The 25,293-nt window shown below is 44.1% G+C and overlaps 2 protein-coding genes across 7 annotated transcripts in view; both read right to left on the bottom strand.

Annotated features, from left to right (window-relative positions):
- ltbp1 (latent transforming growth factor beta binding protein 1) overlaps positions 1-4,324 on the bottom strand; it is a 73,621-nt gene extending 69,297 nt beyond the window's left edge. For all 6 annotated transcript variants that reach the window (XM_060073461.1, XM_060073464.1, XM_060073462.1 and 3 more), the window contains exons 1-2: positions 3,386-4,324; positions 1,948-2,018 (exon numbers count right to left, since the gene is read on the bottom strand). In XM_060073461.1, coding sequence (XP_059929444.1) covers positions 1,948-2,018; positions 3,386-3,795 — 481 coding nt within the window. In that variant the 5' untranslated portion in view covers positions 3,796-4,324. The remainder of the gene's footprint in view (positions 1-1,947; positions 2,019-3,385) is intronic.
- Positions 4,325-8,755: 4,431 nt separating this feature from the next.
- ttc27 (tetratricopeptide repeat domain 27) overlaps positions 8,756-25,293 on the bottom strand; it is a 62,095-nt gene continuing 45,557 nt past the window's right edge. Inside the window, exons 14-20 of the mRNA XM_060072897.1 lie at positions 23,487-23,585; positions 22,683-22,735; positions 18,101-18,266; positions 14,060-14,257; positions 12,576-12,687; positions 9,434-9,534; positions 8,756-9,054 (exon numbers count right to left, since the gene is read on the bottom strand). Of these exons, the coding sequence (XP_059928880.1) occupies positions 8,929-9,054; positions 9,434-9,534; positions 12,576-12,687; positions 14,060-14,257; positions 18,101-18,266; positions 22,683-22,735; positions 23,487-23,585 (855 nt within the window). The 3' untranslated portion in view covers positions 8,756-8,928. The remainder of the gene's footprint in view (positions 9,055-9,433; positions 9,535-12,575; positions 12,688-14,059; positions 14,258-18,100; positions 18,267-22,682; positions 22,736-23,486; positions 23,586-25,293) is intronic.

The raw sequence follows: 25,293 nt of genomic DNA, 5'->3' as shown, positions 1-25,293 counted from the left end.
GCTTCTGCCTACACACTATCAGGGCTGCCCTCCAAACCTTCAGCGTAACAAGACTGTTGCTCAAAACCACGTTACCCAGAAACACGATAGACCATATCAAAAAGTTACATTCCTGAAATCTACCAAAACAACAATACCCAAATCCACGTGATTTTCATCTTTGTTTTACGCCATTGTGCTGCGATGCAGTTTGTGACGTAGAGGACAGGGGCGCCAGTATTCTGTGGTTTTCTGTCATTGTTCAACATCACCACTAAAAACAATGGAAAAACTTGATTTCATTCATCAATTGTTAGAACTCACAATCGACAATTAACTCTTGCGTCAACAAAACCAGCTTTTGCATCACGCTTAAACTGTAAAAATAACTAAAGGTGGAGTAGGGCAAGGAAAATCACAACCCGATGACCACATTTCATTAACGACAATGAGTGAGAGTTAAAGCGTTTTTACAAAATTCACCACATATGGCCAGCAACAACTTGTTCAATGTTTCCACAAGAAAAATGTTAGCATTTTTTTCACCCTACTGATTCATCGGCTGCAGCTGGCTAATAAATAAAATACATATTTCATCCGTCTCCCCTAAAGCTCTGTGTCAGGAGATGAACAGACTCAGGCTCGCCATAAGCCCCCGGCTGCTCCGGGAAGGTAAATATTCTGATATAGCGACGTGGAAATACAGTAGGAGTCAGCTGACCCAAATACGCACTGTACAGGACTGGAAGACACTTCTCTAACGCTTTCTTTATCCTAGATGGGACATTTGGAAATAGCAAGTACAGGACAGTCGTAAAATTACAAAAAATATATTTTTTAAGAAAACAATACATTTATTAGAAAACTAACCTATATGAGTGGTAGTTAATAATAATGTTCTGGTTGTTCAGAACGTAATAAAGTGATATCCATCCAGTGACAACGTGAAGTACATCTCGCCACGTATAGCACTCTCTGTGGTGTTGCCTAGCTCTGAATGCTGCAGTGCTACCTCCCACCTCTCTCTCTAGGAGTGGGGGACAAGAGGAGGACTCTGTCCGCCGGCGGTCCTGTGATCCAGACTTCTAACATGAGCCATCAAGGACAACCTCAAAAGCAGTAGGGGAGAAGGAGGAGATGGAGGAGGGGAGGAGGTGAGGGAAGGTGAAGTTGGGGGGGGAGCGGGGAGAGGGGAGGAGGTCAAGAGAGAGGGAAGGAGGAGAGGAAAGAGGTTGGAAGAGAAAGGAGGTGGGGTACTTTGTTGGCACGCAGCAAGGAGCCTTGTGCAGCATTTCCTGTGATAACATAAACAAAGGAGCTGTCCCATGGTGTGTGTGGCTGCCCTGACCCATACACACCCACACACACAAACACACTCCTTGGGCCTCTGTTCCCTACTGGCTCGGTACAGACCACACTATATCAAGCATTGGGATTACATAACAAGTAGGGACAACCAGACCATGTGACGGTACATCCATCTGTCTGATGGGCAAGAGATGGGAGAAGTCAGTCTTAGTTCCACCCTCAAACTCTGGCTTAGGCTTAGCTTGTCCATCTATCTCTCTCTCTCTGAGTCTCTTTCTCTCTAAATCACTCCCCCTCTCTCGTAGTCTCTTTCTTTTAGTCTCTAGCCTTCTCCTTCTGTGATTTTAACCCTCTCACTCTCTACGTATACAGTTTATAGGGATAGATACTGACAGATGCTCAGAGACTGATGTGTATTGTGATAGGAAACCAAGTGGTTATGGAGCTTAAGCAAAAGCTAAGTTGTGTTAGTTGTTGTTGTTGTTAAAATAACATTCTGTCACAATTAGCATTGTGGTGTTATAAGCGTAACAGCTTTAACAAATGCTATCACATTGTGAAATAAAGTAGTTATAATAGCTGTGTTTTACAGTTGTGTTATGAAGCTTCTAGGAATAGTTGTGTTAAAGTTGTGTGATAATTCATAGTTGTGGTACTCACGTTTGGTACATCTCTGGGAGCCCTGAGTCTTGCTCCAGCCATGACAGCACTGAGTTCCACACTGGTTCACCCTGCCATGGAGACAACGATGACCACAACAACAACAACAACCAACATCCGGGTAAACAAAAAGGGGACCTCAACCTATTCTATGAGTAGTGGGTATTGACCTGTGTTCTACCGGTTCTACGGACCAGACTGACAGACGGCTGTTCAGAGTAGTTTTCTGAGGCGCGTAGGGGTCTGTGGGTGAACTACTGTTGCACATTCTTTACTTAAAACTTGTATTACTATGCTATTCCCTTGCTGGGTCTTCATACTAACCTTGTATGTCTGCTTCCTAGGGCTGCTCTGTACTCTAGTTGTTGTTTTGAAACTAGGATGTGCAGCACTATCATGGATTTTGTGGTTTTCAAATGTTTTATTTATACGCTTTGATTGTCCTCACTAAGACACTCTGGCTGAAAGCGTAGTCTGTCGAATTACTCAATGCAATGTGATGTTATGTTATGCCTGGGGCTAATTTCACTTGACCTCTGCTATATCCCTGTGTTTACTTCCTTCATTTATCATCCATTTGTTATTCTGATTGCAATGTCGCTGAGCCCCGTACCCTTGGTACCCCGAGACGCCACAGGTTCGATTCCCCCTTCTCTCAGAGAATCTATATTCCCTACAGGAATTAGGGGCGTTCTGTCCGTTGGGAGACTATAAACGGGAGCATGGGGTGTGGGGTGAGCCAGGGATAGACCCCTGGGACTGTATTTGTGATAAAAAAGGGTTATATATAACTTGTTAGACATTTACAAGCTGACTAACCACAGGGACAAGGGTCTCTGCATGGAGCTACACTTCCCTCTCACACGCTATTCCTATCCAACACTTCATACGCTGGTTTAGCCTGGCCTGACCTGAAATGGGCCCTAAGAGTGTTTTTACACACCGGTAGGCTTTTAATGGAGGGGAAGGTCACACTACATGTGCTTAGATTCTTGATATGAAGGGCTCAATTTGCCAACCCTAAAAGGAACAGACCATGTATTGAGATTCTTAAATGCCTAATGTTTTATTGTACTAGTAGGCTACTAGACTACTTTATTAACAAAACATGACTGTACAAATCACTCCTTTAGTGTTTATGTAGAGAGGAATCATTTATGTAGCTCCTTTACATTTGTTGTTAATTTTTTTGTTCTCTTTTGAGGAGAGCATAGATTGTGCACAATGGCTGAGAGTAAACTTTACTTTTCCTGGTCCCTTTTTAATAGATTGTACGAAACTGAAATAGGCTTTGACACTCATCCGCTTATTCTATGCTTTATTCAGATAAGGCCAAATGAGAAATTGTAGACTATAATCTTACCACATTAAACATTTTGGGGAGCCTCCATAACTTTTAGAAAGTGTGGTCCAACATAAGGTGTGTGGGTCGTCTTACCCGGACATCTTCATGTGGTGGTTCTGTTGAACGCTGCTGCGTGAGCTGCTGCTGCTGCTGCTGCTGCTGTGCCGGATGACCTGTTGATGCTGCGTGTACCGGGCGTCCTGCTGCTGCTGCTGCTGCTGGATCGGTATCGGGACTGGGTGATTCTGGTTCCCCATCCTGCGGGTCCGGACTTGCCCGCCGTAGCTGGCGGAGAGCTCCACGTTAAAGGGCCGATGGGGGACCGGCTGCGCGTGCCCCTGTCCCGCAGCCCCGGAGCGCAGATGAACGGCGTCCCCAGCACCAGTACCGCCCGGTACCACGTAAAGTTTCCTGAAGCCGTTGCGAGGCTGGTCCATAGACACACATGCCGGGGAAATGAATAAACCTATAGAAAACACAAGGTCCCAGCGGATCCAAGCCATATCCACACTTTATAGACGCAATAAAAAGAAAAACGGAAACAAGCTAGCGAAGCGACTTAAGGTTATTTGTTAATTTGTTTCAAAGCGCGCGTTTGAGCGGAACTACACCGTGTCTCCAGAACTCGTCCCGGAGACACTTATCGCGAGTGAAAAAGTTTGGTTCCCCTGAGCGTGTTCATTAGCCTCGCATCGACCTCCAGTGCCGCTGTCGAGATTAAAGTGAAAGAAACTCCTACTCCTTCTCCTAACCGATATATGCTCAAGTATCACAAGTCCAAAAAAAAAAAGGGAGCAGAGGCAAAAAAAAACAAGCAAGAGCCATGTAGGTCCGGACGGCAGAGTATCCCAGAGAAGGCTGTCCCGGCGCAGGAGGGGAGCAAGAGGGAAGATGTCCCGGCTGCTACTGGGTACTTGTGGTGTGTGAGAGAGATACTTTTGCGCCGTAAATGAGATTGAAAACTCTTTAAAAAAAAAGTTTCCCAAAGTGTGAGAGAAGGGGTTAGTGTCAGGGGCTGCGCAGCCAATCTCTGGTAGACCTGACGTCACAAGTGGGAGGCTTATTTCAGAGAGAGAGAGAGAGAGAGAGAGAGAGAGAGAGAGAGAGAGAGAGAGAGAGAGAGAGAGAGAGAGAGAGAGAGAGAGAGAGAGAGAGAGAGAGAGAGAGAGAGAGAGAGAGAGAGAGAGAGAGAGAGAGAGAGAGAGAGAGAGAGAGAGAGAGAGAGAGAGAGAGAGAGAGAGAGAGAGAGAGAGAGAGAGAGAGAGAGAGAGACTGGACCCTTAATAAAAAAAATAGTAAAACGTTTTGTAAGCTTTTTAGGGCCCTCGTGTGTTGAGAGGTCAATAGCCAACCACATCCCCTCCACACTCACCCACGCAGACATGCCTGAAGAGTCTGCATGCAACAACACACAAGCTCATACACACACAGAAACACACATACACACTCACACACACTCAAACACACACACACACACACACACACACACACACACACACACACACACACATTTCTCAAATGTATGGACAATAATGGAACATCGTAATAGTAACCAATACTTGAGTTATGATTCATATTGGATAATAAACAAATAATGCAATTTTTTGCCAATATATATGTGACCTATATATTGGTTGTCAGCTCACGCATCAATCAATGCAACCAGGGATCTGGGCTATACCTCTTTGTCCGAGTCACTTGAATAAAAAAGTAAAATAAATATTTTTTTCAATGTATTTGAAAGCGTCCTTCTCAAACTTTCTGAGATTCTCTATGTGGGGACATCAGACGCAATGTAGTTCCTGAATAGTTTGAGGATGAAGTCACATTATGACTGCGTTTACTAGGCTACGTTTTGTATTGTTAATAAAGACCTCCACAGATGAAAGCCTTGTCTCGGAGGCCTACAGGCTAACGGTTTGAAAGAGATGATGAAAGATGATGCAAGGAGTGCTCCCCCTCCCCCCCAACCCCCCCCCCCCCCCCCTTCATATTTCCCTCCTGGGGGGCCTTGTGTTATACTGGACACACATACTGTCTGGGTGGGGAGGAATGTAGCGGCCCACCCAACATGGACAACCCCCCCTCACCCTGCTGAATTTATGTGCACATTTACACACACACACACACACACACACACACACACACACACACACACACACACACACACACAGACACACACACACACACAAACATTGAGGAGTAATCAATCACATCTTTATCGAGGGGATTACCGAAAACCATTTAAAGGACACTGAGTCGAGTGTGTGAGTTTAGTGGGACGTAGGACAGAGTGTGAGTATATATTGGTGAGTGGGAATGTTACGAAAACACTGAGATTTCCCTGAAACCCGCCAAACATTTGTGAACAATAAAGTTTTTCCAACGGTAAGATGGCCTCCGGGATGCCACCCTCTCTGCCACTACTGGCTCTGCGTCACCAATACACCAGATCATTGGAATCCATTCCCTCGATATCTGCTTGACAATCGACCACCACCATGCAGAAAGAGTTCCCTGGAAGGACAAGGTCAGACCACCTGCTAGATTTCTACGGGGGGGGTTGAAGTTGTGCTAGACATGGCAATGCTGTGTGTAATAACCCTGCCGATGATGCAATCCTCAAGACGATGAGTCAGCCGGCATTTGAGCTTCAAGAACACGAACACAGAGGTAGGAGGAAACACGCTGCGGAGTCCGTTTCACCAGGAAAATAAAAGCCCACCCAAAAGGTCAGGAAAGAAAGTAAGAACAGTGAATCATCACACCCCCCCCCCCGGGGAATGTCTCGGGTTTCTATTATGATGTCTATCGCTCAGTTCCTTGTAACTAATAGACAACTCTGTTATGACATCACCGGTCCCCATCTACCTATGCAGGCCCCCAGTTATCTGGCTGCCGCCCGCTTCATACGTATCACCCCCGCTCCGTGTTAACACAGCCGTTATTTATATCCCACTCAATGCCCGGCACCAATGCAGTGTCACAGCGACCAGCGTGTCAGCCCCTTTGTAAGGAAGGTCGACACCAAGACAGACCGGTAGACATATCCTGGAGAATGGAGGAGGGAGAATCTTCTTCTGAGCTCATAGTGGTGTAAAATTAGCCCGGGAATGCCGTGACAGAAACTATTTAAAATACAATTCCCAAATATATGCAGAATGGTCATTGTGGAGGGTGTCTGGGTGAAGGCTAGGTTGAGCAGCCTCACCTTAATGTTGGGGGTATGTGGAGTATGTGGTTGATGGCTGGTTAAAGCAGTCCCAGCTTGCCCTAGTCAGACTGATTAAGACTCTGGGGAAGGGTGAGGGTGCACACCGCTGGTGTATTCAGGGACCAAGGCACACAGGATGAACCACCTATCACCACACACACACACACACACACACACACCGGAGGTATTAAAACCTCTGCATGTGACAAACTTTCCAACTCTACAATCAAATGTTTTTCTTTCTACATCCCTCTGTCGTGGTGGTGTCGGAAAGCCACCTGGGTGTCATTTGTCAGGGTCGCCTGCTGCAGTAATATGCAACACACATTTTGTTATTTGTTGAGAGATATGTCGTTTTAACTGCTAAAAAAACTAGCCAAAGCGTCTGAGTCGTTGAAAGTTAGGTTGAGGCGTTTGCATGGTGTCTGGCCAGAGCATTACATTAACACCTGAACACTTGTTTGACACACACTCTAATGATCCACTCTATTATAATTAATCTGTGTTATCAAGGAAATTAATTTCAGTTATTCACGCTGGTCGAATTAAGAGACATCCTAGAACAATCATAAGGCTGTAAAAGCATTTTACCTTACCCAACATTAATGAGTATAAGGGTGTATTTAATAAGCAACCAAGGGGAAGCATTTGCTATGACATAGAAAAACAGAAATAACACATTGTTACCGTTCCGGTTAAAACGAAGAGCAATGTGAAAATAAATCAAGAGAGACATAAGGCCATAAACTACTTCAAGGTCATAATCGCCTAGACACAGGGCCGGTGGCGTGTGTGTGTGTGTGTTTAAGCCATCATGGGAGTGTTTCGGACCAGGTCTGGTAGTTGGATTATAGCCTACGGTCTGAAGCGCCTCAAGTCCTTCCTTCTCCACAACCCACTCATCTGTCCATAAAGGGCACAATGCCCATAAGAATGTATATTTAAAGGGCATTAAGAAGTTATTTATTATACAAATGCCACTTGTATATAAAAATACAGTCACAAAGAAGATATTAGTATAGCTGCCTGTAGGCTATACATATTTAGAATGTATACAATGATTTCCAGCTGGTGTAGCGTGGATTTCCAGACGGCTGATTTGCTTACTTCACACATGTTAAATTCCCAAACACTTTAATATTCATTGATGATGGAGATAGAGCATTGATCTGCAGGCTAGTGCATTGTTTAGGGTTTTTCTGCTTTCCAATTACAGAAGCAGCATTTTAAATGATTTATGTGGCCATTAGGGATGTCGCTCGCGACCGATTCGTTACAACGAACGAATCCCGAACGTGAACGACAAGAACTGGTTCCCCAAAACAAGAAGAACTGGTTCTTTGATTCTTTTTTTTAAACATAAACCAAAAATATGGTCACGTAAATAAAATATACAAACGAACAGAGCTTCGTCTCCCCGCGACTTATATTGATTGAGTCTACAACGTTCTCAAAGATTCAGCCAATGAGAGGTAGCAATGGTGTTGCAATGGCACCTGGGTAAACCAATGACAAAGCGGTACCGTCGAATATGCGCGCTTTCTGTCTGACGTATCTTGGGTCATACCATTCGACGTGGGGCCACTCATATATCCCCCTACATTTTTTCGAAAATAGACTTGACCTCCATCTGTTTATTGGATAAACGCATTTCCCAATCCCAGGAGTCTTTGCTCCATTCTACATCAATTTAAGAACAAACAAAGAAATTAAACTGCAGTTCGTATTTTTTATTTATGACCATGAAAGTTCTGTAATGCCTGAACAATGAAGAATTAAATGTAAAGTAAAATAAAATTATAAATGTAAAACCATGAATGAAATATAGAGAGTAAGCAAGTGGTATAAATATTGGTGGGACGTTTGGATATACTATATAGTGTATCTTCTCGATTTCCACGGGGTTTAGAGCCTAGAAGTGGTTTAAATTATGCTCACGGCCGTCTCGCGGGGGGGGGCGGCAGACACCAAATGACGTAATCTGACGTAACGAACGAATCAAATAAACGAATCGTTATAGTGAACTGAACTGAAAGAACTAGGTCCCGGAAAAGAATCATTTTGCCCATCCCTAGTGGCCATATGTCATGATTGAATCATGTACCGTGTCCGTCATTTCTCTTGTTGGTTTTGTCCTTGGTGGAGATAAAGGACTAAGTAAAGAAACGCAACTTGATACAGTTAATAGTGTTACGATTTTGAGTACAAGAGTCAGTCCAGAAATGTTTTCTCATCAAACATGAAAGACACAAATAAGACAAACGTTTTTTTTTGTTGTATTTATAGGTAAGACATTGTGACAGTGTTGTAAGGCTTTATGAATCTTACACACAATATAAAAAAAATACTAATTTCAATGAATAATTACAGATTCATAATTCTGACCACCACAATTATGTAGTTTGCCGCCGCCATCCAGGGATCACTCTGATTGGCCGCGCAGCGTGGCACTAATATCCTGCAGCTCTGTGATTACCCGCTCCAACTCTCCAACGCTATCAGTCAAGTCACTGTGGATGTCGCCCGTAGCAACGTCAGTGTGCATTTGCTACAATGGGGGAAAAAAATTACAATTTCAACATATTATATTCCCCTTGATACATGACTCTGTATGGTTAGCATAGCATAGAATGTTGTTAGCATTATGTCGACAGCAGGGTGTTAGCATGGTGTTTGCATTATGATAGCAAGGTGCTAGCATTTTGTTAGCAGGCAGTTATCAGGGTGTTAGCATGGCTCTAGCTTGATTTTATCAGGATGCTAGCATCCTGGCAATGGCCTGATTCTAGCATGAGCTTAGCATGATACTAGCATGACATTAGCAGGGTGATAACATTGAATTGGCAGGGCGAGTGCATTGCATTATCAGGCTGTAAGCATGGTGGTAGCAGGGTGTCAGCATGGTGGAGGCAGGACCGTTAACCTACCTTGGCTTTGGTGGCCAGGCTCTTCAGACTGAGACGCGCAGAGGACAACATTTGGAGTGCTTCCTGGGGATTGGTCTTCTTCTGGCTGCAGCTGAGGGTGACTGAGAGATGGATGAGAGGGAGAGAGAGAGGGATAGATATGGCAAGAGACAGAGATCAAGGCGGAGGGAGAGTGTGATAGGGAGAGAGACACAGAGAGAGAGGAATTAAGAAGAAGAGAGGCCGAGAATTGGAAGAGAAAGAGAGGGAGATGGGTAGTATGAATTGAGGAGTTGAATAGATAAAGAGATGCATGATTCAATATTCTTCTTCAGGAAATAAGTAGCAAGACAGAGACCTCAACAGGGTCTCTTTAATCACTTGGATCACTGTGGTCCCAGGCAGAAAAACATTTACATTTCATATTCCCTTGACCTTGAGTTATCCATCAGAGAGGAAACCATTAAGGCTTAACCCTAACCCTTTTATTGGGAGTTGATTTAAAGTAATGTATGTTAACACATTAACTTTAAATATAAAAATAAACATTGTTTGTACCCTTGAAGGTATGAATGTACTTTTTATCAGACCAGATACCTCATTTGTTGCCTTGTTATTTGTATATGTTGCATTCTGTGCATGCTTGTGTGTGCGCAGTGCTGCATTCATTTGCGTGTGTGTATTGTGTGGGTTTTATTATGTGCATCATTTGCATAAAAATGGTAAACAGATTTCTATCAACATAACCACATTTTTCAATACTTGAATTCCATCATAGCAAAATACATGGCTTCCATAGGTAAACATTTTTAATCTTCCAGTGGGGAGCGAGAATAGAAAAAGAGCTGGCATGACTGAACACGTACACACATACAAGCAAACCCCCCCCACCACACACACACACACACACACACACACACACACACACACACACACACACACACACACACACACACACACACACACACACACACACACACACACACACACACACACACACACACAATCATTGCATCTGAGCTCCATTGGTATTCCTGTGCTAACCTGGGGTGATCCCGGGCTCATGTCCTAATGTTTAATTCAGCACTCTGTTCAGGTATAAAAAAAATAAAAAAGATGACTCCTGGTGATTAACAACTCTTCTGGGAGCCCGCCTCCCCCAGCCTGGGTAGATCGGGGCTGAGGGCGTTGGAACAACATGCTTGTTTGTCCTCTGTTCCCCTGTTAGTTTGCAAGCCATCCATCCAACACACAGTTCCCATAAGCAAGACTTATGGGGGTCGCAACCACACACACAGGCTTGATAAGCAAGCAGAAGCCAATGTCTGAGGTCTCTGCGCTCACAGGCATGGTAAGCCAATGAATGGGGACTGCTCTGACACAGGATAAGCATACCTATTGGGACTACTATCACACACAGGCTTGCTAAGCAGGCTTATGAGAACTTCAATCATACACAGGCTTGACAAGCAAACATTTGGGGAAAGCTTTTACTAACAGGCTGTTATAGGCGGGCTTACAGGGACTGGTTCTCAGAGAAAGGAGCAGCTTCATAAGGAGGAATTATGAGGACTGCTATCAGACACAGCAAGCTTATGGGCCCGTGATGGGGAACGTTCTGGTGTCTGCGATGGCTGGGGTGGAGACAAGACATTAAAGGTGAGATATTATATCACCAGGTGAGTGTGATTAGCCATTAAAGCCATTTTGAAAATCTTCCTCTTCTGACATCACAAGTGGGCGTGCACACATAGATGTATGACGGATAGATGAGCAACGTTTGCTACAGTCCACTGGGTAGGCTGGTAGACTGATCTATCCAGCACACCATCTAGATGGACACACCCAGTTGTGATGTCAGAAGAGGCCGATTTTCAAAAGGGCTCGTAACAGCTAATCACACCAACACCTGGTGGCATAATATGTCACCTTTAAGCCTGACATTAGGCCTTATTTAGCAGCGCACAATGGACAAGACTTCTTGAAGGACACAAGCCCAGCCCCATTACCTGTGGCGTTATCGTTCTTATAAGAGGAGGATTTGGTGAGTTAGATTAATGCCATAAAATTGTGTTATGTGTTAAGGAGATGGGCCAACATAGCAGTACGACTTGGACTAAATACAGGCTCTTTACCATAAGTGGAGTACATTTCCAGATCTTGTTCATTGAAAATACCTCTGGCTTAGATTCAGTTCAGAAGTTATAATTAAGTGCAATAAACTAAACCAAATAGCGTATTTTTTGAAAATAGAGCCAAAATACAGAGGATGTTCAGATCTTTTCAGGTTTTTCAGTGGTTCTTCACATTCTTCCATTGAAAAGCAATCATGAAAATTGGTCGTATTTCCAAAATGCGGTCTGAGAAGCCGGTTGTGAATGATTTTCAGAAATAGAGAAAATAGAGAAGTGGAAGGAAGCAGCTACCGTATAAAGGATCCTTCGTTAACAGTATTTATGAGCTGCTGGATGAACAGCCTTCTCCAAATGAAGCCTATCTAGCATTATTTGGAATAAACGCCAAGCTATTAATATGGGTGATTTAAAACCTGGATAATTGATGTGTTTTCCACACAGTACAGCCACATTAAAAATACAATGGGAAATTGGGTTTTGCATGCCCTGGCTTTCGATATGTTACTGCATAATACATTATATACAGCTTACTTTGGCAGAAATATCAGGCAATTGGCAATAATGTTAATTTAAACCGGAAAATAACAAATGTTGGCCCACTTCATTACTGTGATAGCATTCACTTTGCACTTTCTAATTTCACAAGTCCAGCATATCAGCAGAATAAAAAAAGAAAATAAATAGTATAAACCCTGTTTATATAACTATTTCGGATGTTTTGGACAACCTCAGGTGGGAAATAGGTCTGGTTGTATAGATTCATCCACACACGGTAAGTAGATTGAGCACGGTTGAGCATATCAAGTAATTCAAACAACTGGAGGCACCCTTACTTATTTGAATGGAAATCCTATTGGATTTGTCACACTGGTTCTTGCTTTTAACTGTTGAACTAACTTCGATTTAATTTAAATGCGACTTGTTATTCCATGCGACAATATGGTACTTCTGCAGGATAAGATGGTTGTGCATGTGTGTTGGTGTGTGAATGTAGGGGTGTGTTGGCGTGTGTGTGTGGGTGCAATTACCATTGCCTACGTCTACAGCTCTGGTAATTGTCTCCTTAAAGGTGCCGGTCTCCTTCTCCCATCCGCTATTCTGCATCTGACAGTGATGTGCCTTCACCAGGAACCGAAGAGCCTGCAACACACACACACACACACACGCAAACATCATTTTTGGTCAGTATTGGCAAAAATAGCTTGGGTCAGTGGTTTTGAACAAAAGTTAGGCCCAGTGTTTCATGTAGGGTGACATGGCAAAAATATATCTTGATTTATTTTCAGGCAGGGTCACGATTCATTTTTACAATATAAACAAACTTATTTCCTTATTGAAACAAAATTTGGCCTTAGATATAAGTGATTGGCAGGCGAGATGGATTCACCATCACAAAGGAAATTATCAAAAGGCCAATAACTGTTTATTACTTCACGTATGATTTATTAGGCAGCGTTGATTCATCCAACCAATTCATTATTCATTTTACATACGCAAATATATGCTGATGAAGTTTGACCACGTAGAACCGTTTCATCCATAATTAACAAAGCTACGGACACAACAGACATACAAATCAAGCTAAAGTAGCGAATGATTACCACGCCGCTAAGGCCCTGCTAGCGACTGGCGTGCTCTCATTAGCGCGAGCGGCTAATGACTACGGGTGCCCAGTGGAGACGAATGGCGCGCGGCGGCTAGGGGTCACGGAGGTGGCTCTCCCCGGCCCCGAGGCCATCACTAAAGGGCCCTTAAATCAACAGGACGGGGCTTATGGCATTTAGAAGCAGCGGACCATCCATCAGAGCAGCGGCCCGCGAGACGCCGACACCCCATTAACGTGATGCCGAGTTGTGGCCAACATTTATAAGGTTTTAATGAACCCCGAAATAGCTTTATAACATGTTCAAGGCCTGTTGTAGGAATCGCCTCATTTGTGGACATGAGATCCGTCATCTCCAGTGTGTGGAGGTGATGATGCCGGACATGGCACGGAGGGACATTTCTATGGGTGGAGGACATAAGGGGTGAACGATTTGGGGAAATAATGTAATTGCGATTATTACGACCAATATCGCTATTTAGTAAATTATTTATATTTTTAAAGTTACTTATGTTCTCTATTAATCAATAAACAACCAATAAATCATTCTATGGTATGTCCAACACACTGCTCTTTCCTTTAGGCCAGGCCTATGTGTTGAGATGAATTGATGCATGAATTGATATTATAACATCTTTATTTAACTATTGAATTGTAAAAGAAAAATATATTATTGAATCTTAAAAAAAAGATTGCAGCCTTTGCGATTTGCTAATCGCGTTCCATTATATCAAGTTGTCTGTTTTAATTTGATGAATCATTAGCCCCTAGAGGACACTTAAGAACTCTGTTATTGTATCTTATTGATGATAATTATCTATGGGGAAAATATAAATAATTAAAAAATATGAAACTATTCTAAAATAATTACTTGAATGACAAAAAGAAGAGCAGGATTCAAACACAGACCTTCTCGTTGTCCTCCTGGTTGGTGCTCTGCCCATTACCGTAGAGCAAGGCATACTGGCGCCAGAGCTCGCCGTCGGAGCTGTGGCGGGCGGTGACCCGGCCCAGGAGCTCCTGCAGCTTGGAGCGCAGCTTCCCCGCCTTCTGGTCCTGGTTGTCGGGCAGATCCTCCACCACGGCGCGCACCAGGATCTGCAGGATCTACAGGACAGACGGGATAACCTTTTTAATTCTTTCGATTCCTGGAACACCCTTGTATCCCATCTTGGATTACTAAAGTACATTTAATATTGAAGACTGCAAAAGCCCTTTAAAAACTAAACAAAACACTGAAATTGTTAAATATTTATTCTATATCTGTAGCTCATCTATCGTGATGAAAGTAAATACAGTATGACAATGTTGCATCAGATAACAAAATATATTGCATCAGACAAGACATGCTTCTTCTTATTGCATGTTCCAATAAGACTTTAACACAGTGAGCGATCAAAAACTAGGTTTGTGGAAGAGACAGCAGAAGAAGAGCTACTGGAACACTGATCGGCGTGGAGAAGATCATGGCACCACCAAGCAGCGTTGGTCCAGCTAATAATCCCGTTCACTACTGGAAGTGGCCGCTATGGCTGAGGAACATGGCAACTAATTTTCTCGGCTCAGTCGTCGCTGGCAACGGAAAAGCGTTCCTGGCAGTGCACAGGCAGTGGGCCCTAATGGACGATGGGTAATTAAAACGGCGCCCATGGGCCTGAACAACGACAACACTTCACTCCCACCTTCTCGTTTGCACATCCACGCATCAGATGCACACTCGTAGAAATCGTAGAGGCAAGTTTTAATAAAAAACAATTATTCTGGGTACAAAAAGGCAAAGAGAACACAGTCAATTATTCATCATGCACACCCATGTGTCCACACACACACACACCCACACATACACACCCACACCCACACACACACACACACACACATCCAACCACACACACACAACTCTCTCAAATAAACAGCCCTGGGCTGGAAGGCTTTAATAAGCAGTTCATCAACATGACTTTATTTATCCACACACACACACACACACACACACACACACACACACACACACACACACTCCAAATGAACTGCAGTGACAATAAACCGAGTCTGCCTCCGAGTGAGGCGTTTAAGGAGACGCCTGTCAAGAAGCGCCAGTGATCCAAGCTCATCACACCGTCACTAGCTGGTCCTGGAGGAACCGGCTGACCTTACCACTGAAGGAACTTAATTGAGGTATATGTAGACTCACCCACACACGCACACCTTCTCTCACACACATCTCTTGTACGCTTCACACACACTCCCTCAGTCGCTTTACTCACACAGAATTAAAATAATAATTCAACACGTTCAGGTTTCACAGCCCCACACCTTCATTTTTCACCTAGGATACAGTCACACACCAACACATCCGCACATATACAGCACGGTGACAGACAGCTATAGACAAGCTGGTTTGAGAGACGTATGGAAGAGGCCGGCTTGTTAATCCAACCAAGCGACTCGCAGCGTCTTGTGTTGTAAACACACTCTCTCTACGACCTTGTTCACTGCCTCAGCCTCCGCATGTAAACCACAGATGATAAAAGCCAGAGGAGAGGGGCAAATGCAAATCAGACTTATTTTTAAGAGCTGTGACTGGGCGTTAATAACGGTGAGATGGTGGGAGAGAAATTTTCGCCTGACAAAAGGAGTTCCCTGTGACAGATCTGATTAAGGGTTGAGAGGAGGCGGGGCCGCCGCCAACGCCACGCGGCACAGCCAATCAGAAACCAGCGTGGGATCATCTGCAAAAAATAGAGCGGCAAACGGCGCGCGCATGGATGTGCCCTTTTGTGCATATGTGTGCGCATGTACCGACACCGACCTCTTCTGTCTCACATGTGTGTGTGTGTGTGCGTGTGCGCGTGCATGTGTGTGTGTTTGCGAGTTGCGTACCAATGCCTCTGAATGTCTCTGTGCATGCCTGTGTGTTGGCAGATCCCAGACACTAATCAGACCTATAAGCTGGGTAGAGAACACAACAATATGTTCTCCGCAGCCTTGGGCCGTGGATCAGAGCGGAGGGGGGACCGCTGGCCTCCCGGTCCACAGACACGCGGCCAAACCTAGGAGGCCTGGCCCGGGCGAGGTGTTTAGACAAAGCGCACCAACGTGCCTAACCCTGATTATTCAGAAGAGGGGGGAGGACCTTCAGTGTGCGTACCTCTTTAGCCCCTGCAAGGCTGAGCTGCAGCCAGTCGACCGCGAGCGTACAGTACGCACTGTAAGGACACGGTAAAGACGCTGAATACACAGGCAGTACACAGTAAATACATTGGCACTCTGCCTGTATATTTAGCGTACAGTGAGTAGAGGGGGCCAGTTGAGGCAGTATTGAGGAGAGAAGAAAGCAGGAAACCACGTCTCTGGTTTATTATTGCAGTATTTTGAGGGTGTAATTGAAGCACTCGTTCAAACACTCCTTCAGAAAGCCCTTAAGACTTCTTAAGTGCGACAAAGTTGTCGCGTGTGTGTGAAAGCGTGCGTGTGTCTGAGAGGTTCAAAGAGATCGAGTATCAGGGGTCAGAAATCTGTGTGCGTGGGGCTGTGATGTGGAGGGCTCCGTTCGGGCAAGACGAGGGCGATAGGTCTATTTAAAATATGAATTGCTTGTTTTTCCACACACCAGCAGTTATTACAGTGAAAGAACCTTCTCTCTCTCTCTCTCTCTGGGTATTCCTTTTTTCTGAATCTTTCTAATTTCCTTCTTTGAATGCGTTGGCGGACTTGCAATTAGTCTCTCTTGATTCATCAAGAGATTTTATCGCCAGGATTTCTTAAGGCTTTTAAGAGACACACCCACACAATGAACAAGATTAATAAGCAATATGGAGATTCAAAAGCAGTATTTCATCACAGGTTATTGCCATAGATGGCTTTGCATGAGATTGTTCGAGAAAGCTCCACTTTAAGGAGCTCAAGGGAATTTGAGCATGGAACCTATTTTGTTTTGTAGTATTTTTGGATGTCACCATCCTCAGGTAACGTGACTGCTCTCTGATTGGCTGAATCTAGAGGCAGGTGAAGCGTGCAATCAAAAAAATGTAACAGCTGCAATAAACAAGTGTTAGCCTTTTACTCTTTAATAAAATAAGTGATTTTGGTTGGTGTTGGGAGCAATTGGGGCCTTCTGATCCTGATGTATAGAAGATATCTGTCCTTGAATCACCCTGAGGCAACATCTGTACACCTCCTTCTCCTTTCAGCCAATCAGATTCTCTGAACCACTACAGAGCAGCCAAATATTCATCGGAGGCAGCAACTTTCATACTTTTGAATGATGCAATTAAGGAGCAAGAATCCTGCAAAGCATTAATAAGCATGAGTTCTGTGTTGACCAAAGCAAGTTCACTTTGCATACCAATGGCGCACTTCAAAAGAGAACATTTTGCTCCATTACTTCTTGACGTAACATTTGAAGCCTTTCAGTTCAAATGTTTACTCTGCTCTCTAAAACTCCATGCAATCAGTGCAAAGCACACAGCACTAAATTAATGTCTGAACGTAATTGGTCAACCAAACCTCTGAACATGTTGGCATATAGCACCAGTCATAGGAGAGATAGGTTATTCAGCTTACATTATTCATTTGAATACTACGTTTCTTGACATAACTAAGTGTATTACATCGTTAGGTTATGTTAAGTAATGCAAAGGGTATTGTAGACGCCATCTTCACGCTCAGACAGTATTGATGTTGCTAATGTTTGCTCGGCAAACAATCATAAAATGGTATGCTTTGTGATTGCATTAAAATTGTCTATATAAATGCATTCTGTGGCTCTATGAATAGAACTGTGAAGAGAGACGGAGCAGTGCGTTGAAGGGGAGAGAGAGCGCGACATGTTTTACCGCAGGTGGGAATCAAAGCCTAACCATGCATGCTTTGAATCGCCTGCACCGAACCGTCCTCCGAACGCTGACTGACTGACAGCAAACAGCTTGACGGGTTGGTGGAGTGGGTGCTCACCTCCACGTCCTTGTACTTCTCCCGGAGCTCCATGAGGTGGTGGTAGGCCTTGATGGCCTCGGAGAACTCTCCCACGTCGATGCACACCGTGAGGAAGTTCTCCCAGATCTGCCAGTGCTCGTAGTTACACTTCAAGGCTTCCTGGAGCGTACGGAACGCCTGCGGCCTGAGAAAGAGGGACAGAGAAAGAGACAGAGAGAGCGAGAGAGAGGTAAACAAACAGTGTGAAAAAACATTAAAACAATAAATGTATGGATTGCTCTGGCAGTTATTTGCCGTTTCTGCTGCGTAGTACCAGGGAGGTACCGATGCTGATTAGGTAAGAGTGTGGTTCAGATCGATCTAGAAAACCTTTCCCCCTCCTGTTATCGCTCATCCATCCATTAAATAACAAACTAAATAAAAAACTAAATCTAAAGCCTCTCTGGAGGGTTTAGAAGCCCTTCTATCCACCAGGGCTTTATTAGGAACCTCTCTGCTCTTTAATTTCAGGCCTGAAAGCACACGCCACTGATTTAGAGAGAGAGAGAGAGAGAGAGAGAGAGAGAGAGAGAGAGAGAGAGAGAGAGAGAGAGAGAGAGAGAGAGAGAGAGAGAGAGAGAGAGAGAGAGAGAGAGAGAGAGAGAGAGAGAGAGAGAATTTGCATCAACAGAACAGTTGGCTTATAGACTTTAAAAGACATAGAGTCTCCCGGAGGGCGCCAGCTTGACTTTACAGTACAGAGTTGTATTTGCTCACAGAGACTGGTAGTTACCTGAAAAGACAGAGGGAGTATACCTGAGACTTGGAAAGACGGAAAGGCTGTTCATTAAAGATCTGATACTTTGACTTGAAACGCCATATAGTCTGTTAGTCTTTTACACTTCAAAGGTCAAATACAGCCAGTTTGCTAAATATCAGTTAGCTGCCCTTTAAAAACACAAATACGATGTCTGCTGCGTACGTAGAGCAGTCAGCATACCTCACGCGGGAACATAAGATCAGAGAGGTCGGAAAAACAGAACAACGGGATTGCGGAGAACACGAACATTGCCCAACTTCTTTTTTGGCACTTCCAAGACTTTGCAATGTGACGAAATCTTGGCAGCTTACTTACGGCAATGTGAACATTGTGTGTGATTAGAAAGAAAGGCGGGGCGGGCGTGATTTATCTTGACCTGATTACCGACTCCCAGGCGCTACTTGTCTAAACTAATGGAACGTTGAGTGACCAGAATAGTATCAAACAGTTAAGTCTGCAAAGGATTTTAAGGAAAAAAAAAAGAAATACTTATTTTGAAGCATGCGGACCTGTTTAACTGTCTCAATCTGATAAACTAGATTTAAAAAACAAATGTTTAACCAACTGAGAGGGGTTCGCCAGTCCTCAGAGGCAAACAGTATTTATCACTTTGAAGAAAGAGCCCCTGCTGCATTGGGACACCGTTGGCTGGAGCTCGACGCTCAAAGACAAATAGAGAGTCCCTGCAGAACCCAAGTCCATAAAAGAGAAAATGTAGAGTCTTTGAGTGTGCAACGCATACAGATGAACACAGAATGGATCTCTCGGAACCAGAATACACTCTCCTCCTCAGACTGAGGACGGGTGCACCAGGAGGCACGACGGGCATTCAACACAAGGCAGCCGTCTGGCCCCGGTTCTCCGGCAGCACGGAACGACGTGGGTCAAGCATTGCTTAAGCTGCAGAAGACGGCGGAGGTTTGAGACGGGTTAGCAGGCGGGGATTATTGTGCGAACCAGCCAGGCCATTCCAGACGGGAGGCTGGAGTCACACACCGCTCAGAAGTGTGTGTGGGGTGTCTTTGTGCGTGCGTGTGCGTGTGTGTGTGTGTGGACAGAAACAGAAGAGAAAGCAGACAGAGAACCTGAGATAGATACAACAGACATAAAACAGAATGGTAGAGTGAGAAATGGAAAAAACCGAGAGGTCGAGAGAATCAAGAGTGATATAGATGTATAGAAACAGAAAACAGGAGAGACGGAGTGTACGAGAGATAAGAGAAAGACGATAAATAGTGACAGAAAAACAGAAATCGAGAGCTACAATGAGAGAGAGAAACTGTGGTATATATGGAGACAGAAAACAGAATAGGAGATGGAGAGAACGAGAGCACAGAAGGAGACGGAAACGGAGTGAGAGATAAGAGAGATAGAGAGAGAGAGAGCGAGCAAGAGAGTGCAAAAGGATACAGAAAGAGATAGAGCGAGAGCAGAAGGAGAGGGAAACAGAGTAAGAATGCAAAGAGAGTATAATGCAGAGTGATTAAGTGACTGAGGGGGAGAATGAGAAAGCTACAATTGCCAAGAATGAAATGTAAATATAATCTTGGCACTTTTTTTATGTATCCATTATGTGTATCCGTGTGTGGGTGTGTGTGCGTGTGCGTTTGTTTGTAAGTGCGGTTGTGCGTTTCCCACAAGCGCCAACCCCTTTCCCTGAATCAAGCAAATCAAAAGTTTTATCACCAAGACAATCAATCAATAGTAGCACGTCATGATCATCAGGTTCAACTGTAGCTTTTGTTGTTGGATAGTTAAGAGCTAACGGCTATTAGATCACACCTAATCTCTCCTCTGCCTCTCGTTTCCCCCTCCTCCTTCTCTTCCTCATCTTTCGGAACGCCTTCATGAAGCTAAAAACAGCAAACTGATCCACGTCTAAACTAGCTTAAAGGTGTGTTGGAGTGTGTGTGTGTGTGTGTGTGTAAGGTTGCAAACTAGGGTCTAGTCCATAGAGAGAAAAGAGAGGAGTGATCAGGTAGGAGTTTCTCACTCTAAACACGCACCAACCGTTTAGATGATTGAACCACAACAGAAGCCAGACAGATAGATGGGAGGTAAATAGAACGAGATTGAGAAATTTCCCAAGACATCTATTTATTACCAGTTGGCTTCCATTTACGAATATGTATTATGGATATATATGAATGGAAAATTGTCAACTTTCAATTACATTTAGTTTTATATTCATATTATTTATATAACCATCTGTATGTACATTATTCAAATCAAATTAGCAGTCGGTTGAGTGCACAACATTATTTCAAGACAGGAAATAGTGGAGGTTGCATTAGAAGACTCAGTCAAAAGTACGTGAAAAAATAAATGTCCTGTTGTACAGTCGAGTAGCGCTCCATTTCCCGAGAGCGATCCAGGGCTAACTACCACCGCAAATAACATGATAAATATATCCTAAGAAGCATCTGCATAGATATTCAAAAATAAACCATAGCAAAACAACATGCCTAGCTGTCAACACACCAACCATTTACTTTTCCTATCCGTCAATTCAACTTAAGGGAATGGACAAAGTTATTTTGCTATCAAGACTAAAAGATGAAATAAAATCCCTTAATCCCCGTATTTCCATTGGGCGTCTCGTGGCGTCACTATCACAAAACGGAGGAATTTAAATGTGTTTTCTCCAACACGGCAGTTAGATATCATGTTGACAGTAAGCTGTAGCCTGCGTGTGTGAGGAACACGAATGTTAAATCGGCTGTGGTGATACTGGGCTCCATATCTGGTGGAAGGTTTCATCTAATTTATGATAATTATTCTACATAAGATCAGAGCTCGGGTAGGCAGAGTGGAAATTCAACTCCTTCAGTGACAGCGCACACCTGGGTGCTGAGCCCCATAAGTGGGTGGGACGGTTACTTCGCCCCAGGGTGCACGTCCACCGGCCAGATACCAACATGTTACTAGTGGATTAGTAGCCGATTTCCAGCAGGTTACTGGCAGATTACCAGCAGGTTGGTGGCAGATTACCAGCAGGTTGGTGGCAGATTACATGCAGGTTACTGGCGGATTACTGGCAGATTACCAGCAGGTTGGTGGCAGATTACATGCAGGTTGCTGGCGGATTACCATCAGATTACCTGAAGGTAACCAGCCCGTGAGGCCGTAGTGATACATCTGTGTACGATTGTGAAGGATCAACTGCAGCGTTTGCCTGCCTGCCAGTGACGTCTACAGTGTTGGTAAGGAGTGGAAAGAGGACAAGGCAGATTTGTAGGAGGCTTATTAGCTCCGTACTTGTCTCTGTAAGCAGCTCCCACTCTCATAGTTAGGCGACGACAGAGAACGTACTTGCAGTCCAATTTGGTTCAAAGCATTTTACATATGCGGCTCAGTTCCTGTCTGTTTGACAGGCTATTTGTAAAGCTCTGGTAAAGCAGACACACTTTAGAAGGATTCGTGGGGCGAGGTGGGACTGCCGATTAGTTGTGGCGATCGGGTTCAAGGTCAGCGTGGATATGGGTCAGAGTTGAATTTACACACAGTGAGCATCCTAGCTAGGTTGGGCGTTTGGAATACAGACAGCTAACAGTTGGGAGTTCAGCGCTTTTAACTCAGAACACATGTATCTAGGTTGAGAAACAAAAGAAAGCTGTTTAGATTCTGTTGGGTTTCGCACGTCAAACAAAGCTCTAATGTAATTGGACGTGCATCGAGAGGTCCAATTGGCCGGCACAGCCGTTCCTAACACATCAGAGTGTGCAACACTTCTCTCTGAAAGCTGTGCTATGCTCTTGCGCTGAGGCCATTGTAATGTGAAGGACACTTTATTCTACTTACTTTTGTTTTAGACGGATGTAGGCTGTGGAGAGGTTGTTCCACGCCTCTGCATTCTGAGAGAGAGAGAGAGAGAGAGAGAGAGAGAGAGAGAGAGAGAGAGAGAGAGAGAGAGAGAGAGAGAGAGAGAGAGAGAGAGAGAGATCAATCAATAAATATAACATTGAGAGTGAAAGGAGGCGGCGTGGGGAAGGCTGGAGTGGTCAGGCTAAGGGGGAAAGAGACGGAGGGGAAACCAGCGAGGCGCGAAAAACAAACAGAGAAAAACAGAGTCTGTCGGTCGGCACTAACAACCGTTCAGACCATGGAGACGCCCCGGGAAAATATATTGTGGTGGCACACAGCTGGTGTTTGAGTGTGTGTGTGTGTGTGTGTGTGTGGGGGGGTTGGGGGGCAGACCTCCATACACACCTCCAAATGAGGTGCTTGCACGCACACACACAAATGCACACGCATGCACACACGTAAACACCTCTAACGTGCAGCAGTGTGTGTGTGTGTGTGGGTGAAATGGTGGAGGTTAGAGACCAGACCACCACAGATGTCCGTGTAGCAGTACAGTCAGCAGCCCACTTCAAAATCAACCTCTATACTCATGCTGTGTGTAGCATGTAGAGGGTTTAGTCATGTTGTATAGAGTGAGCAGTAGAGTGAGCTCTACTGCTTGTGTAACGAGTGTTAGTAGAGTGTGTATTGATGCTGTTTATGTAGAGTTCTTATGTTCTTAAGAGTGTGTAGGGGTGAGTGTAAAGTGTGTAGGGGTGTCATGCAGAGTGTGTAGTTATGTTGTGAAGAGTGTGTTCTTACATCTGGCTCCAGGTTGACACACCTCTTGAAGGCGCGGGCGGCTCCCGCGTAGCCCTCCAGAGCAAAGTAGGCACAGCCCAGAGAGAACCACACACCCAGCTGGACACAAACACACACACAAAGGGTTACTAAAGGCTTAAGAATGTGCAAGTGTGTGTGTGAGGTCTAAACAGGTCTAAACGTTAGAATATAGTTATCGAATACATTTTGGGTTTTCCTGAAAATATTCTAAGGGAGTGTGGCAATTTGAGAGATAAAACCTAAGGTTGTCTGTTGTCATCTGTGGAAATACAATCTTCTCTAAAATGATCTTGTTCTAACTGCACCAGTCGCATCCATCTTCCTAAATTGTATGCAATTATCTCCGAAACTCAAAGTAGGTTTTCAATGGCTCGATGTTGTTTCTCACATTCACATTCATATCCACACCGGTGGCCGACGACCAACAGTGGAAGTTGATTGCTTTTTAGTTTTTCCAAGTGATTTGACAGTGTTGTTTTTCTGATCATAATGGCTTTTTGTTTTGAATTAAGTCATTTTGTTCCCCAGCAATTTTCTTGTAAAGGCAGGTATTAATGCTGGGCTAATTATACCAGCATGGGACCCTTACATGTCTGGTCTTTTGTGGTTTGATGGTGTCCACACACATTCCAGACCAGATATAAACTGAAATACTGTTGTTTTGAAAAAAAAATCATTCAAGCACTTTTCAGATCCAATTACCCTCCAAGCGCAGTGGTAATTCGACTGAACCCCCGTCAAGATCATGTGACCCTCCGTCATGTGATGCTAGACTTCTGGCCGACCAGAGAAACCCTGGACAGGTAAGCTCAGACCGGACGCTCTGATCGGCCACAGGCTCATCCACAGGAAATCATCTACCAGCGGGGTGTCTATCCTGACAACCAACCACGATGACCTCTGACCCCAATCTCCTTGGGTTTGTGCGTGTGCTTGTGTGTATGTGTGTGTGTGCGCATATCCAATGCCAGCTGGGTTGAATTTAATTTCAATTGAATCCATTGAAGGAAGGGATTTTGCTTCTATTTTTAACCCTGGGCCTTGGACTGCTTTGATATGGCCCAGATACCAGGCCATCCTCTACGCACTTCAAAGTGACGGAGGATCTACTCTGGCATTTCATCATTTTGAAAGGACGATGAGGCATACCTTGGTGGTAACACCAGTAAAACCCTTCACTCATCAATGGAGGGAAGGGTTAAAGTTCACATTACTGAAACATCACAAATGGTTTTGCAGTTCTGTGACCTCTCGTCAATGTGAATCATTTAATTATTGTATTACTGTGTTATTACTGTATTAATATGGGTAATGATTACACAATTAAGTGTAAATTAAATTATAACCCACTGGAAGCTATAATGTTTCAGTATAATGTTGACTGAATGCTTTGAGGGAAAATCAAGGTCAACTCATCCAGTTTAAATTACAGCAAAGATTGAAACCAACAATAACGGATCAAGGATTTCTATTTTGTTTCAGTTTTATATGTTTGAAATAATATTTATGTTTTTTTTAATCTTACATCTTAAACTTTCTAGCCCAACAGTGTTCTCATTCAATTTTGTTTTGATTGAGGCACATGGTTCTAATGTATTCTGATCTATAACAATGGCCAGCAATCCAACCAATGTACGATAACCATGAGCCTATAATCAAAAGTTGAATCAAAACCAAGTAGGTCGAGCAAAAATGTATTATTGCAGCTTTAACTGTATATCAAACTATAAGCAGAACCCTTCCTCCTCTATCCAGCTATGTGTAGAACCCTTCGTCCTCTATCCAT

The sequence above is a fragment of the Gadus macrocephalus genome, chromosome 15, assembly GCF_031168955.1.
Source record: "Gadus macrocephalus chromosome 15, ASM3116895v1".
In the NCBI taxonomy this organism is placed as follows: domain Eukaryota; kingdom Metazoa; phylum Chordata; class Actinopteri; order Gadiformes; family Gadidae; genus Gadus; species Gadus macrocephalus.
This window is presented reverse-complemented; position numbering and strand designations above follow the sequence as displayed.